This window comes from Ciconia boyciana, chromosome 26 (assembly GCF_034638445.1).
Source record: "Ciconia boyciana chromosome 26, ASM3463844v1, whole genome shotgun sequence".
Taxonomy (NCBI): Eukaryota; Metazoa; Chordata; class Aves; order Ciconiiformes; family Ciconiidae; genus Ciconia; species Ciconia boyciana.
In genome coordinates, this window is record NC_132959.1 from 260,054 (window position 1) to 275,229 (window position 15,176).

The window sequence follows — 15,176 nt, forward strand, 5'->3', positions numbered from 1 at the left end:
TTTTCCTCTTAAATTGAAGTAGCAATGTGTCCGCTATTATGATTCTGAATCAAGGAGAACAAATAAGAATGCCTGCCATCCCACTGAACAGCTCTGACAGCCCCCTACTTCTCTGACACTATGTATGGCTTGTTCTTGTTCTGGTATACCATGTATTTCCTCTTGAATCTGATTAACATTTTTTACAATGTGCTTTGTTTCAAAACTGCAGGGAGGCCAAAAGGCGTGAAGGAGCAGGATGTATATATTTGTGATTACCGCCTTGATAAATCAGCTCATCTCTTCTACAAGATCCACCGGAATCGTTACCCTGTCTGCACCAAGCCCTATGCCTTTGACCACTTCCCCAAGAAACTCACGCCCAAGAGAGACTTTTCAGTAAGTGTTTCTTCTCTTAGCTTCCTCACTTTTTACTAGAAGACTGGATGTATTTTTGGAAAGCCCCTGGCTCTCTGTTTATGAATGAAGCTTGGTAAACCGAAGGAAGCTGACACATAAGCATACACAGTCTGGATGAAAAGTTGGCTAGAAAGAAAGCTTGGAAAGGAAAATTGACTGTAGACAGAGAATACGCAGTTCGGAGGCAAACGGATGTTGAACAAATGGTCATATAAGTTGGATGTATAAGTTTGGAGATTGTGGTTTGACTGAAATCTAGATGCTAATTTCATTTAAGCCACTCCTGAGTGAAGGAAATCTTAAAATTCACTTTTCTATCACAATTCTGCAACTGTAAAATAATTTTATATCTTTTGGAGAATCATACAGCATATAGTCCAATGTGAGTTTGTTAGCCTGTCTGTGTCAGGCTTTCTTTTCTTTGGTGTAATTACTCCGTGTTTTAATAAACTTGCTTAAAAAATGATTTTCAGCAGTACCTTTGAATAGTGATTCCCAATATGGAAAAGCAGTATTCTCCTATTTCCATTTCCCGGCTCTATCAAATGACGTACTGCTTGCTTTATATATAATTATCACTGAAAATGGATGTTTTATCAAAAAAACAGCAGACAGATAAGCAGCAAAATCATGAAGTACAGTTTTCCTTAACATCCTCCATCTGAATATCTGTTCATTTCACTGTCTCATTTCCCCTATTCCATGGAAATAGCAACGCTTCATCGTGCACATCCTCTTACACAGCACTACTTTTGTCTCTGAGTGCAGAGGTATCAGATCTGGCAAATCTTTTGCAAGTAAGCACTTTTCTTCCTGGAAGTAGAGAGGTTTTTGTAGTAAGCTTAGAGATGGTTCCAAACTTCTGCTGTGCAGAAGACAAAGATTATTTTTATCATGATGGTCTATGGCTTGAAATTTATTTAGAAGATATTAAGAATCAGATAATAAGTCTGGCTCTAATTTTTCCTTATTACATGATTATGCCTTCTCCTTTGAATTCATCTGATGTGTGAGATATGCCAGCCATGCACTGCCATTTCCAAAGTGTCAGATAGGCGAGTCCTGTATTGGTACTTCTAGAATATTAGACCAGCACTTTCTTCCACCGTGAATTTTATTTGGTATTAATCATAATCTTTATTGTTGTTACAGCCTCATTATGTACCAGACAACTACAAGAGAAATGGAGGCAGGTGAGTCTTACCTACCAGATTGTTTGTTGAGAAGAGATGAGATAATCCTGTTTGTTTGTCAAGTGTCCACTTTTTTTCCTACCCATTTCCCCTGGGTGCTATGGAAATAATAAATTTAAATTATTTAAAGCAATCCTCTAAACTTTCAAAGAGAGAAAAGGGAACAGGTGGGAAGGAATAGAATATAGAAGCAGCCTTAGTGTTCCTTAATAATGTACGTAAGGAAGAGCACAGAAGCCATTTTAAAAGCTGGCAGAAGCAGCTGAATGTGGGAGGTGGCAGAGCCCAGAACAAGAGCATCCAGCCTTCCTGCACAAAGGGAGATCGGATCCCTGAACAGACTGCCCATGTTTGCATTGTAATAAGAGCCACGGCCAATGCACTCTCTCAGTTCCGTTAGAGACTTTTAAATTACCCATCAAGAGCCATGACTGTTGCAGAAAAACATCAGTAAGTGCTGAGCTCAACTATTTTGGAAGATAAAAACCTTTACCAATTGAAATAAAAAAGCAATTTTTTTAAAAAAGACTGCATTTGAAGTTATGCAAACAAGGTTATAGGAACGTAGCCTCCTGTAGATCGTAACTGGTGGGTTTGAATGCATGTATTAAGTCCAATGACTGAGATTCCAAAAAGCCCCCTACCTCCTGACAAGTCCTTGACTCACTAGTAATTGGCCTTTCAGGTGAGTGTCTGGAAAATTGTGGTATTTAAACCCTTCTTTTCCTGCTAGATCGTCCTGGAAAACAGATCGCTCAAAACCACAGATTAAAGACTTAAACCAAGAAGAAGATTCTCTTCCACTTATTGAGGATGTATTAGGAAACCAAGGTCAAACTTCAAGTGAGATGCCTAGCCTAGAGGAGCCAGAAAAAGAGGCAGTCTCTAGTGAGACCTGTGAAACTGATAAAAAGGTGGAAGAAAGCAATTCCGACACAAGGCAGCTGTGCACTCCAGAGGAAAGGCGGCATATTCAGAGAGAGAGACTTAATCAAATCCTGCTAAACCTCTTAGAGAAAATCCCAGGGAAAAATGGTGAGATTTTATGCTATGGTTACACAATAGCATTTCTTCTACAGGTTTGGTTTTAGTTTGCTGCAGACCATGTTGATAAAATAAATGCTTTTGTCTGAATATATTGCTAGTGGATCTTATTAATATAATTAGTTTTCTTTGCAGTAATGTTTTCTTCTGCAACAGTAGCAGTTTCCACTGATTGCAAATGAAATTTCTTAAAACTGACACAGTGTTTTGTATAATATTTTTAGTAACCACAAAAACTTTCGGAAGACAAAAATCTCCCCCATCATTCCATGTTTACAACTGGGAAACTTAACAGACATGCAAAGAAAGTCTGAAGAGAATTTGGAAAGTCTCTTTTGACCTTTAATGAACTTTCTACTGGGTTCTAAGTAACTTCTGTAGGTATTGTCTAAGCCGTAGAATGAGGGTGCAGCGATAGCACTGGTTAAGTATGTCTCTGTTTTTCATTTAAAGCCTAGGATGAGCTCTGTCCAGTCTCTTTCGTGCTCTGGGAGTTAATGCAAAATAATCATGGACTCATAGAATAATTTGGGTTGGAAGGGTCTTTGGAGATCATCTGGTCCAAACATGACTCAAAGCAGGGCCAACTTCAAATGTAAATCAGGTTGCTCAGCACCTTGTCCAGTGGAGTTTTGAATACCACGGTGGATGGAAACATCCTTGAAAGAACCGTGAATAGGGAAATGGGAAAACTGTTACTCGTATCACCTTCTTTACCAAAAGCCTGTGGTCTGTTGCAGCTATTGATGTCACTTACTTGCTGGAGGAAGGATCAGGAAGAAAACTGAGGCGGCGCACTCTGACCATCCCAGAGAGCAGCTTCAGGAAGTGATGCCACGAGAGGAAGCTGTGGTCTGGAGTCTGCTACAAGGGCTGCTGAGGACTGAGGGCAGGAGCCCAACTTCCTCTGCACCAGCCAAGGAAGAGAGGGCAGCAGAAAACTGACAAATAGACAAACAGTTAGCACTTAGATGTCTGGGTTGGCAGGTTGCCCTGCCCTGCTCTGCAGTGCTCTTATGGTGTGTGTGTTGTTGGGCGTGCCTTGTATTGATGTTAGGTACTGAGAAAAACCTCGTGGTTATTGTCCAGGATGGTCAAATTTAATTTATTTTTGCTTGATATTCCCACTCAGAGGAAAAATTAAAAAAAAAAAAAAAAAAAAAAAAAAAAAAAAAAACGGGGAGGTAAGAAGGATAAGGACTGACTTACTCTGATGAGAATATTCCCCCTGTTCACCAATTAACCTGTGATTGTACAAGATACTGTTGGCACCACCATGGCCCATGACAGTGAATGAAATCCAGATGGGAGGGTGAAGGCCCAGTGGTTTAAAATTAAAGGCTGCCCTAAAGTTGTGGCCTCTGATTTGCACAAGTTCCAAGAAGAGAGAAACGTACCCAAACATGCGAAAGGTTCACCGTGGAACGGCCAGTGCACACATGTACCTTTGGTCTGTGACAAGGAGAAACTTCCAAAGTCACCTTGGAGCAAAGCAGGAGTTGGCTGGTTGAGGCACTTGTTCTGCGTCGTAGAGGGGGGAGGGGGCGGGGTGTGACTTTTTTCACTTTTTTCTGCAGAAAAATTTTATAAAGCAAGTCAAATCCTGACAACACCATTGCTGTTGGTTTTTTTGATAAGCTGTGGTTCTTGTGTGTCTAGTGTGTTGTGCAAATTAAAATCTGTTAAAAGAAAAAGAAAAAGGAAAAAAAAAAGGAAACCTTCACTACATGAACCGTCAAGCAGTATTCAGAGCGAGTATTTGTTGTGAACTGTAGAATATATCAACTGCTAACACTATTCTTGTGTTCTGGTTGTACAGCTTAAAATGTCCGTCTCTTAAATTAAGAGACAGTGTATCTCGCACCGCCTTCTCTCTCTGCCCTGACGAAAAGTATTATTCACGAAAGCAACAGCCGAGGCACTGATTTCTCGCTGCATGAAATTGCGATTGCCATAACGCACCACGAACCAGTGCTGCAGCAGGACTCCCTGTACTGCACCCGAGGACCTTCCCGGCGTGTGGAGCCACGACGCTGTCGCCCATCTCTGGGCCAGGGCCAGGCTGTGGCAAAGGGAGGGGGTGGTCGGCATACGCTGCCCCTTTAAAATGGCTTTGCTTTTTTGTCTTTCAGACGTACATATGCATATACAGTCCTGTTTTAGATGTTCTTATAAGAAAACCAGTTTTTAATGTGCCAAGTTGTATATATCTGCTGCGTGGATGTAAAGCAATACAGTAGTTACATGTTCCTTTTTAATGGACCAAGCTTGTCCTAATGTACATTCTTGTTATTATTATAATTATTTTACTCTTAGTGGAACATGACTCATTCCATTAACTTTTATGTGTTGATTTAAAAAGAAAAAAAAAGAAAGGAAAAAACCCTTTGAGAAAAAATATTTTATTAAAAAAAAAATAAATAAGAAAATAGTTTGGAATATTTTCTTACTGTAGAGAAGCACTGTACAGTACCAGGAACCCTGAGTATAAAATACTCGTGCGTGTAGTAGGAATATCGCATGTCCAAAATCTTGAGTTGTCTCATTTAGTTTAAAACAGAAATCATTGTCTCAAATGGTGTTAAACACTAAAAAGTTTTTAAAAAATAAAGTGCGTACAGAAGCGAGACACTAGCTCTGTCATTTTATCTTTCTTTTGTTGAAAGACTAAACAAAATGTTTTTTAGACAATCAAATGTTAGGTAAGTGCAAAGAATTGTTTTTCTTACTGGTGTAGAAATTAATGACTTTTTTTATTTTTCGGTTATTTTATAATAACGAGAAGACCAGTGTGTCACCAGGATCGCTGTTTTAAGACCAGGAAGCACTACATTATTGCAAATAGATATGAACTCTTAGTCTGCATGGGTGTAGGCTGTGTGATTGCTGAAAATAAATGCTGCTAATATATTTCCTTTTTACAAAGCATATCTAAATAGATCATTGTTTTGATGTTAATCTTTGTAAATTATGTATTACCAATTTTAACATTGGATGTAATTGCATAAAAAGCCTGCATCTCAATCCTGAGAGAGTCTAGTATTAAATGGAAAATCTTTTCCTATCGATGACTTGTGGGGTTTTCTTTGACATGTCTTTGATTTTCTTTTCTTGCCTCTGTCTCAACCGCTCCTGTCGTATTCTGACTCTCTTACAGCCTCTTTTACGGGGGTTGTTGCCCCGTCTCTTCCGAATATCCAGTCGCCTGCTGGGTGATGGTGTTTCGCGAGGATATAATTTGGTGCTGATGGTTCTCCTGGTCAGACCTTGGCAGGAGGGATGATGGCAGCGTGCGTACAGAGAGACAGGAGCATCAGCGCAGGCATTCACTGGTAGTCAGAGTCGGTGTAACCGTGATCGTGTGTAATGGCAGGTCGGTACATGAACCATTAAATCTACCAGTTTAGTTCCTATTCCCAGAATGTCAGCGCCTGGTACCTAGAGACGGTGCCTGCATAGACAGCAGCTTTGGTTCTGTCAACATCGTTACTGTGGTGGCAGAGCACTTACACCGCTAGTAGTAGACCAGAGTCATGTCAGACAAATGACTTGCGCTGTGGGGCGTGTTCCCCTCCCTTACCAAAACGCCGGGTAAGCTAGAACGGCTGAGAGGTGTTTGGAGGTGTGAGGAGCTGTCAGCCCAGTCCCGTACCATCATCCTGCCCTGAGCTTCTTGGCACGCAGCAGGACATTGAGGAAGACAGAAATTGAGAACTTTGTGTCCCTTCAAACCAGTCTTTCTAAGGCTCCGTCAACTTCATGTTGCCTCGGGTACCCTCTGTCAAGGTTGGCACTGATGAGATACGGTCCTTACAAATCCTTTAGGGTTTACACTTCCTCTGGTTCAAAAGTGGTTTCTGGGAATACGTTTGGTAACTATTTGCATTACTCAGGAATGAAATAGCTTATTGATGACCCTCCTTTAATGTAACGTGATTTTTCTTTTTCTGTTCCCTAGCCTGAATCTCTGTGGTCATCAAAATGCCATGCTTGACTCATACACTTGTCTTCCTTTTAAACTAGAGACACCACGCCAAGGATTGTAGTGCTTTTTTATTAAAAAAATAGTTGAAAAAGTACCTGGATTCATCTCCTGCTGGCTTGACCCCATTTTGAAGTCCAGAGGCAGCTGTGGAATTCAATCAAACCTACTTAAGGCAAGCCAAATAACATTCCAATTAAGATATAATGTCCCTTGTCTGAGAGTAAAAATTCCAGAGAGAGAAATGAAAATGAGAACAGAATAAAAAGAGAATGGCTTTATCCTCGAAGCAGAACACAGCCCCTTGGCTGAAGCATGGTCTCCTTTGCCACTGAAACAGTGGAAAGTGGAAGGATGAAATGTGGTTCTTGGTCCACATGAGAGAGCACTGGCCCAGAAGGTGCCCTAAGGCAAGCTGCTGTTGCCTTGTGCTCCTTCGCTGGATGCTCTCCAGTACGTCCACGTCTCTCGTACTGGGGGGGCCCAGTGCAAAAAATGTAAGTAGTTTGGTATGAAATCACAAGCAATGAGAAAAACTTGGAAAAAAATTAAAAGCCATCCAGCCCCTACTGAAATCCAGTGACTCAATAAAAAGATTAAATTAATAAACAAATAAATAAACAAACCAACGTCTACCTTTACCAGTGCTGTGCAGCTTCCATCTGTGGGGCTGGTTATCAGCCAGCCAGAGCGATGCACGCTTTTCCAGGGTTATTTCTGGCTCTGGATGGCTGCAGCTGCCTCTTCCTACACTGTGTAGGAGACTGGACAATTTCTGCCATGGCATGACGCCGTACTGGGCTCTGTGGTTGACATCTGACGTTGGTATGCTGAGCAGCAGCACAGCCCTGGCCCGTGCTGGCTTCGCCTGCAAGAGCGTTTACTCACTGAAGACCCAGCACCAGCCCGGGCTACCCATGCAGGGATGGGCCATGTGGCCACTTCCAGCCCCCCACCCACAATGATCCAGTCACACATGTGGACACGTGAGTCACAACCTTTATTTCCAGCTTTTTTCCCCCTGGAATAAGCTCGTTCCTGTGGTTACAACTATTTAGAGTGCTGGGACTGCGCATCAGTGGCCTGGGCCACCAGCCCCAGCCACGGGGCAAAGCAGGGCACGTGGAGGTGGCAGCGGTGGCAGGACACGACGGCACAGAGACGACATACAGGACTGTGAGTACCGCACAGGGACAGGGTCCTTCCCTCCCCTGGCACAGGCATGGGCAGCGGCTGAGGAAACATGAGCGAGAGCAGGTCCCAAATGGGGGCCACAGTGAAGTGCCAGCAGATCTGCGGGGACACGCTCAGCAGCGGCTCATGGGACGCACCCACGGCAGACTGTAACGTCATGCGAACGAGCAGCAGCAACGGGCGCCAGGGCAGGGTTCCCTGCAGAACTGCCAGGCCTGAAGGTGATGGAGCCCCGAAGGTGGTGAAGACGTGTCAGGAGACGGTCCTTCCCGGAGGTGGCACCTGCTTTGGCAAGCTCAGCCGCTTCCTCAGGTCTCCTCCGCCTCCTCACAAAATTAGGGATGTGTAGCCGACAGGAACTAGGCCAGTGCTGTTTCCATGGCAGCAGTGGATCCAGTCTTCATCCACGGTGGAGAGCAGCTGCAGGATGTCCCCTTTTTGGAAGCTCAGGTGACCGTCGGCGGTGCCTGTGTGGTCACACAGCGCCCGAACTGCCCTGCACAACAAACGCCATCAGGGATTCATCTCCCCAGGGACCCCAGGTACCACTGAGAGCAGCTCCCACAGGACTCTGGAGAGGTTTTGACGCTCAGGTGTGGAGCCAGTGACGCACACACACACCCCCCCCACACCTCACCCCCCCCAGGCAGAGATGCCGTCTGACTTGAGCGAGAAGCCACATCACAAAACCGTCCTGCCAAGCAGACCCTCAGAGCAGCAGCAGCAGAGCATGAGCAGCGCTTGTGCAGACGTGGCGGGGAGATCTAGGTCAGGGCCAGCGAGGGCTGGGGAGGAGGGAGACGGCCGAATGTGGTGTGGGACGGCCACTCGCCCCACGGCCACTCACTCCCTTGGACAGATGCTGCACAGAAGGACCACTACGGCTTTTCTGACCTGCCTCAATTTGGTCAGAGCTGCCACACAGTTGGTCCAAACAAGCTGCTATTCCCCCAAAAAATGTCTGGGAAAAACAACTGATCACAGCTAGACAGACACACAGGTTCACCCAAAGCTCAGCAGGAGCAGGAGGGGAATCCCCGGGGGAGCAGTTAAGGTGCAAGGTGGCAACAAGGAGTGGTGTAAGCCTTTCCCTAGAAAGGCGTGTAGGATACCCGGGCTATGCCTGGAAACAGCCCCTGCCCCGCCCCCCCCAAAATCCACCACCACCTTTCCAGCCCCAAACACGACGGTGCCCTGCATCACCTGTGGGTCTGGGGCATGTCGGACATGTTCCTCTCTGGCTGTTCTTGATCACAGGTCTTCTCAGACGCCAGCCCCTTCACCACCACGGCCAGGACACGCGCACTGGGGGACAGCCAGCTAGAGGGTCTCCTGCCACAAAGCAAAGGAAGCCACAAGCTGTCTGGGAAGCCTTTTCCCACTCATCCTGCTCAGAAAACTATTCTGGCGATCTGGGAGCTGACAAGGGCTCTATCAAGCACCACTGAGCCTCCGCCGTGAGCTCCTGCCACTCTAAAGGACTGAGGCAATGTGATGGCGGCAGCACGTGGGCCACGTGCCAATCCCCCGGCACAGCGCAACAGCCCGGGACCACAACCTGGATAACAGGCAGTGCAAGACACCCCGCGAGGCCAGCGAGCCCTATGGTGTGCTCTCCGTACACTGCCTGGGAGAAAAACCCTTCCTCAGCACATGCCACTTCCCCCACCTTGCCTGCCCAAGCGGGGTCTTACCTGGACCTAGCTGAGATGGTGTCAGAACTGGGAGGGAAGCTCCTGGCAGAGGGGCTGGTGGCTCCAAAGAGCCGGCCCAGCCAGCTGCCCTTGTTAGGGCCAGGAGGACCACCAGCCTCTGGGTCGGAAGGGGCTGCCCGGTTCCTATTCGCACGAGGCTCTGGGGAAGCAGCCAAGAGTTTCTCTCCAGCAGCAGGATCATCTGGCTTGGTGGGTGCTCCAGCTCCAGCAGGCAGGATGAGGTCTTCAGGGGAAGAGGTCCCAGAGGTGTCAGCACTGCTGCTGGGCTTTGGACTGGAGAGTTCAGGGACAGTTTTGGTCTGAAGGAGCTGCAGCTCCGTGCCTCCAGGCTCATGCACAGATATGTGGGCTCGCGCAGCCTGGCCGGGGCTGGAATCCCCTGCAGCCATCCGCAGCTTTGTCCACCAGACGAAAGGGAATTTCTCCTTGCTAGGAGCAGCGTAAATCCTGGAGGCCTGGCTCAGCTGGCCCCACCAGCTACTGAGGCCAGCCCCGGTGTCCCGAGGGCCTGCCTCGGGCCTGTGGGTCTCCGGGGAGCTGTCAGCTCCCAGGAAAGTGCGACTGAGCTGGTCACCCCATCGCAGCACGTGCTGGAAGGTCTGCTGCAGGGCAGCCCCCACCTGGGGGCCAGGGACCAGCCCGTGCACAGCTGCCTGGGACTGGGACCTTGTGCTGTCCTCTGCACCGGCTGCCCTCCCCAGAGTATCGGGTGGGAGCTCGTCTTCCAGGCTTGCCCCTGCAGCACTGCTTTGGCCCTCCAGAGAAGGCTGCACAGCCCCCCGAGCCTGAGCGGCGTGATGGGCAGGAGACAGGGGTGACTCCAGCCGACGGGACAAGGGTCTTACATCCACGGAGAGGTGGTGGTGTTCAAAGAGCAAGTCAAGGTGGAAAGTCAGCACTGAGAGGGGCTGGATGAGCAGCAGCAGTTCATCAGCGAGGTGGGGAAGAGGGCCTTGACTCAGGGCAAAGAAGGCCATGGGTGAATACAACACGGAGATGACACCTACAAGATATGGATAGCACTGAACAGCAGCAAAATGCCCTGCCCTTGCCCACAAAGCCCTCCCAGGGCCAGCTGGTCCACCCTAGCAGGTCCAAATGATGCTCCAAATTGCCTGCCTGCCTGCCCTCATCCAGTACAACAGCCACAGAGAACAATGCCCTTGTCCACTACGGAAAGCCCAGCCAAGCATTGCGGGTGGAACGGGTATGGGATTATCACCCTGGCAAGTAGGAGAGGACTTGGGTGGGGAGCTTCTGGGCACTGTGTCCTTACCTGGGCTCTTCTGCAGGTGAGAGATCCACAGCTCCAGCTGCTTAATGCTAAACAAGACAAAGAGAACCCAGTTAGAGCTCTTGGGACTCTGCTCCAACCTGCCATCACAGCAAGGACAGCCTGGGCCATCAAGGGCCAATACTCACTTCAAAAGGCCGAGGATAAAGGCATGAAATTTTTGTCTGGTGCTGTTGAGAGGGGCCAGCCCGGCCACGTGCCAGCACAGGGAGTGGAGAGAGCGGGTGTTGGGGCCTGTGGAATGCACAACCCGGACAGTCACTGCTCTGGGAGCACATCCTCCCCCAGCCCGGGCTGGAAAAGGGCTCCAGGCGCCTTGAGATACTGATCCCAACATCTCCAGGAGCACGTTCCTCACACCAACCTGTCTTCACGGAGGCTTCCACCACGCTCCAGGGGGAATTTTTCCTCTGGCCTGTGATAACATCCTTCTGGAATGGCTTCAGCCCGTCCTCCACCAAGGCATAGAGCGCAGGGCAGAGGGTGTGCAGCAGCAGGTAACCCACATCTGGGCTGAGCCGGCTGTCTCCCAGCTGGGCCTGAAGCAGGGAGGCACAAAAGGGAGGGGAACGGCAGCACCTAACCCTGAGCCTGCAGGGAGGGATGGCGGGATCCTCCCCCTGGAGCTCCCAAAGCCCCTCCTGCCCAAAGCCTGCGCGGCCTGCCCTCCCTCCTGCCCACCCCAGCCCGCCCAGCCCCTCACCTTCTGCACCAGGTTCCGCGCGGTGCTGAAGTGGGCGATAATCTTATCCACGGCGGTGCTGACGGCGATCAGCAGGGCTGCCAGACAACGGAAAGGAGGACGTCAACGCGGCCCCCCCGACCCCCACCGCCACCGCAGCCCATCGGCACCGTGCGGCTGGCTGGGGCTGGCTGGCACCGCACCGGCCACGGCTGCAGCGAGAAGCAGCTCTGGACGCCGAGGCCTGGAGGAGCCGGGGAGGAGCGGGCAGGCACCAGGAAGGCCCGGGGCAAGGGAGCAGCCCAGGCTGTGGCCACGGGAACCCGTAGCTCTCGGGTGCAGGGATGAAGGACCCGCCGTCTCCAAGGGGACGAGGCCAGCAGGGAGGCGTGGGCAGGAGACCCTCCAGGGGTTCGCAAGGTGCCGGGGCAGCCCCAGCCCCGCTCTCCGGCTCGACAGCACCATCTGCCGAGAGGCGGGCAGGGCTGGGCCCCGCGCAGGCAGCCCTGCCTGCCCCTGCCTGCCCCTGCCCCGGCCCCCCCCGGCCCCGCCTCTGAGCCGAGCCCCTCCCACCTCCCCCGGCCCGGGGGTCTCCGTCCCCCCGCCCCGGCTCTGTCCCACCCCCGCCATCTCCCGCGGCCCCGCTCGGCGGGGAAACGGCCCCGGCTCAGCGGCCGTTCAGCCGCGGGCGTGGCGGTGGGGCCGGCACCGTGGGGCCGTTACCTTTCTTCTGCTCTCCCCGGGGGCGGCGGGCTCCCTCCGTGCTCCCCCCGCCAGGCCGGGCTGCGCCCGGGGCGGCTCCAGCGGCGGACGGCGAGGGCCTGGCTGGAGAGAGCGGGGCGGCGGGATCAGGCGCAGCCCGCGGGGGCCTCGGCCGGGCTCCCCCGCCGCCGGCTGGGCGCTGCCGGGGGCGGCGGGGCCGGGCGGGGAGCGCGGCCCGGGGCTGCCCGCGGGGCCCGAGCGCTGCTGCCGGGGCAGGCCCAGCCCCGCAACCGCCGCCCCGGCCTCACTCACCGCGGGCGGCGCCGGGGCCGCGGCCGGGGCCAGCCGGGTCGCGCTCGCCCATGGAGCCGGAGGCCGCGGCGGGGCGAAGGGCGGCGGGCGGAGCGGAGCGGGGCGGGCCGGGCCGGGCCGGGCTGGGCCCCGCTGCCCGCCCAGGGCCTGTCCCCGCGGGCCGGGCGGCGGGGAAGGACGGGGAAGAGGAAGGGCCCGGAGGGAGCCCGTGAGCAGGGCGGCGGCGGCAGGGCGGGGGAGGAGGTGCCGCCTCGGCGGGGCCAGCCCGGTCCCAGGCAGCCGGGAAAGGCCGGGGCGGCCCCGCGGGCCGCAGCCCCGGGCACCTCCCGGGCCTTGTGTCCCCCCGAGCACGGCCGGAGATGCGGAGGGGAAACCCCTGCACGCAAGAAGCGGGGGGCAGCAGCGGCCCCTCGGCCCTGCCCGGCACCGAGGGGCACAGGAACCATTCGTACCAGCTAGCGAGGAGCAGGCCAGCGGGGCGTGCGGCTGCGACACGCACCCACCACCTCCAAGTCCTGCCGCCCCAGACATGGCCGCTGCGCCGGAGCCTGCAGCTCCCCCTTGCCCTGCTCAGTCCCCTAAAGGGTGACACCCCTGCACCCAGCCCAGAAGAGGGGACCCAAACTCTTACCCTCCTTGCAGGTCTTGTCTCCTCTCATGACTGTCCCTGGCACCCAGGGGTCCCCACCAGGTCCCCCGAGCCTCCGAACCAGGGCGTCTTTATCACAACCAGAGCCCGGCCCCTTCTCTCCTGGGAGGCAGCTTCGTGCTGGCAGCCCCCCTTCCTCTGCGTCCCCCGGCTGTCCCTCCGCAATGGGCTGCAGTCCCGGTCGGGATCTCCTCCTCTTCAGCTGGTGGCTTTCCATAGGTGACAGCAAGTGTCCACCCAGAGGCACAGGTGGCATCCAGCCTGAGCCGTCGCTGCCTATGGCCACCTCAAGGGGTGCAGATGGGTGCTGAGATGCCACCGGCTCTGCCCGCTCGCTGGCTGGCTGGCCCTTGGGCTTGTTGGAGGCACTGCGGTACCGCAGCTCCTTGAATGTGGTCACCTCTCTCTGCCTGGAGCTGGGCGGTTTCGCTGGCCAGTCGTGCTGGAGCTGGGGCCGGGCGGGCTCCTGGCCCGCGACGCTGGAGAGGAGCTCACTGGGGGGCGGCAGCTCTGTGTCAGGTGAGAATACGATCAGCCAGTCACTCCGGTCAGCCCTGGCCTGGGCAAGAGCAGGCCCAGCAGCATTCCTCTTCCTCTTCTGGGCAAGCTCATGGAAGGACGTGATGGTCTTCTTGCCCACGTCTCTGCAAAGGTCACCCGAGCTGGGCTCCGACTCCGCCAGCTGCACGGGCAGGAGCGGCTGCTCTGCTCTGTGCGCATTGAGAACCTGCAGTCGTCTCCGGGGTCGGGGGGGCACGGGCGGGGGGACGCTGCCAGCCCGGGGCCGCGGCTCAGGAGCACTGCTGAGACCGGGATCCCACCGTCCTGGCACAGGCAGTGCCGGAGGTGCAGCATCAGGGTTGGGGAGGGAGTTGCAGTTAGAGTCTAGGTTGGCGCAGATGCTGGTGGTCTCCTGTGCTGCCGCACTGGGAGAGGTCTCATCACACTGGGAGTCAAGCGAGGTGCTGCTGCAGAGGCTGTCCGGGCTCTCTCCAGCCAGGGCGTCCGATCTCTGGAGTGCAGGGGGGTTGAGGTTGGCGTCTCTTCCATCACATGTCCTCCGCTGGTCAGCCAACGACTGGCCGTCCTGGGCATCTTCTATGGGAATGATGTTGGGCTGATTTTCAAGGGATTGGGACTCTTCTCTGGAGAACCCCTTGCAGTACACGGAGACCGGGGAGTCATCCAAGCTGAAATCCGAGCAGCTACTGACAGAGGAGGAGGAGGAGGAGGAAGCCAGATCACAAGGGGGATCACAAGGGGAAGCCACCTCCTCCCCAGCATGCAGGCAGGGGAAATCCTCTTGAGCTGCCTGGTTCTGGAGACCCAGCGTCACCGGCTGCTGAGTGTGGGACTCACAACACCGGCATTTCAAGGAGGGATTGTTGGAATTGGCATCCACTTGCTCACAGTTCTCGGGGCAGTTGCTGCAGCCGGTCTGGTCTCCTCCACCCATGGAGGCAGATGTCTCTTGGAGCTCCGGGTGCCGGGAGAGGTGCAGCCCCAGGGAGATGTGCTGCAGATGGATGTGGTTGAGGTTGCACAGCAGGCCCTTCTTCGGAGCCAGCATGATGCTGCCTCACTGGTAGTGCCAAGGCTCCTCGGAGAGCCCCACAGCTCCTCTCTTCAGACCATCCAGCTCCCCACAAACATCAAACGCCCTTTCAGTCAGCAGGGGAGAACGCGGCAGCACAAACCTGGAGAGGGATGGACAGGGAGAGAGGGAAGGTGGTGACCTTGCAGCAGCCACCGAGCAGGGAAGGGCCGGCTGAAGGGGATGGCACGAGGGCCTGTGGGTTCAGAGATGGGAACATGCCCAGCGGAGAGGGCCTGCCCCACGGCTCCCCACTGAGCTCGGGCCCGTCCAGCCAGGCGATCCCTAGAGCACGACCTCAGCGTGGTCTGAGGATGCTCTGGCCGTTCCAGGCGTCTGCAGCAGCAGGGCCGAATCCCTCTGCCGGGTCTCGGCGGTCGGGAGCATCTCACAGATGCCGTCAAGGAGAAAACGCC

The 15,176-nt window shown here is 53.3% G+C and overlaps 2 protein-coding genes across 3 annotated transcripts in view; one reads left to right on the forward strand and one right to left on the reverse strand.

The window, feature by feature from the left end:
- Window positions 1–5,702, forward strand: part of ASH1L (ASH1 like histone lysine methyltransferase) — a 63,263-nt gene extending 57,561 nt beyond the window's left edge. For both annotated transcript variants that reach the window (XM_072846995.1, XM_072846996.1), the window contains exons 25-28: window positions 212–378; window positions 1,552–1,592; window positions 2,326–2,627; window positions 3,377–5,702. In XM_072846995.1, the coding sequence (XP_072703096.1) occupies window positions 212–378; window positions 1,552–1,592; window positions 2,326–2,627; window positions 3,377–3,468 (602 nt within the window). In that variant the 3' untranslated portion in view covers window positions 3,469–5,702. The remainder of the gene's footprint in view (window positions 1–211; window positions 379–1,551; window positions 1,593–2,325; window positions 2,628–3,376) is intronic.
- Window positions 5,703–7,601: 1,899 nt separating this feature from the next.
- On the reverse strand, window positions 7,602–14,955 carry RUSC1 (RUN and SH3 domain containing 1). Its single transcript, XM_072846789.1, has 9 exons — window positions 13,149–14,955; window positions 12,227–12,328; window positions 11,525–11,601; window positions 11,186–11,360; window positions 10,950–11,055; window positions 10,804–10,850; window positions 9,507–10,530; window positions 9,016–9,144; window positions 7,602–8,308 (listed from the first exon to the last, which is right to left on the reverse strand). The coding sequence occupies exons 1-9, from the start codon at window positions 14,734–14,736 to the stop codon at window positions 8,140–8,142; spliced, it is 3,417 nt and encodes a 1,138-aa protein (XP_072702890.1). The 5' UTR covers window positions 14,737–14,955; the 3' UTR covers window positions 7,602–8,139.
- Window positions 14,956–15,176: the final 221 nt, after the last annotated feature.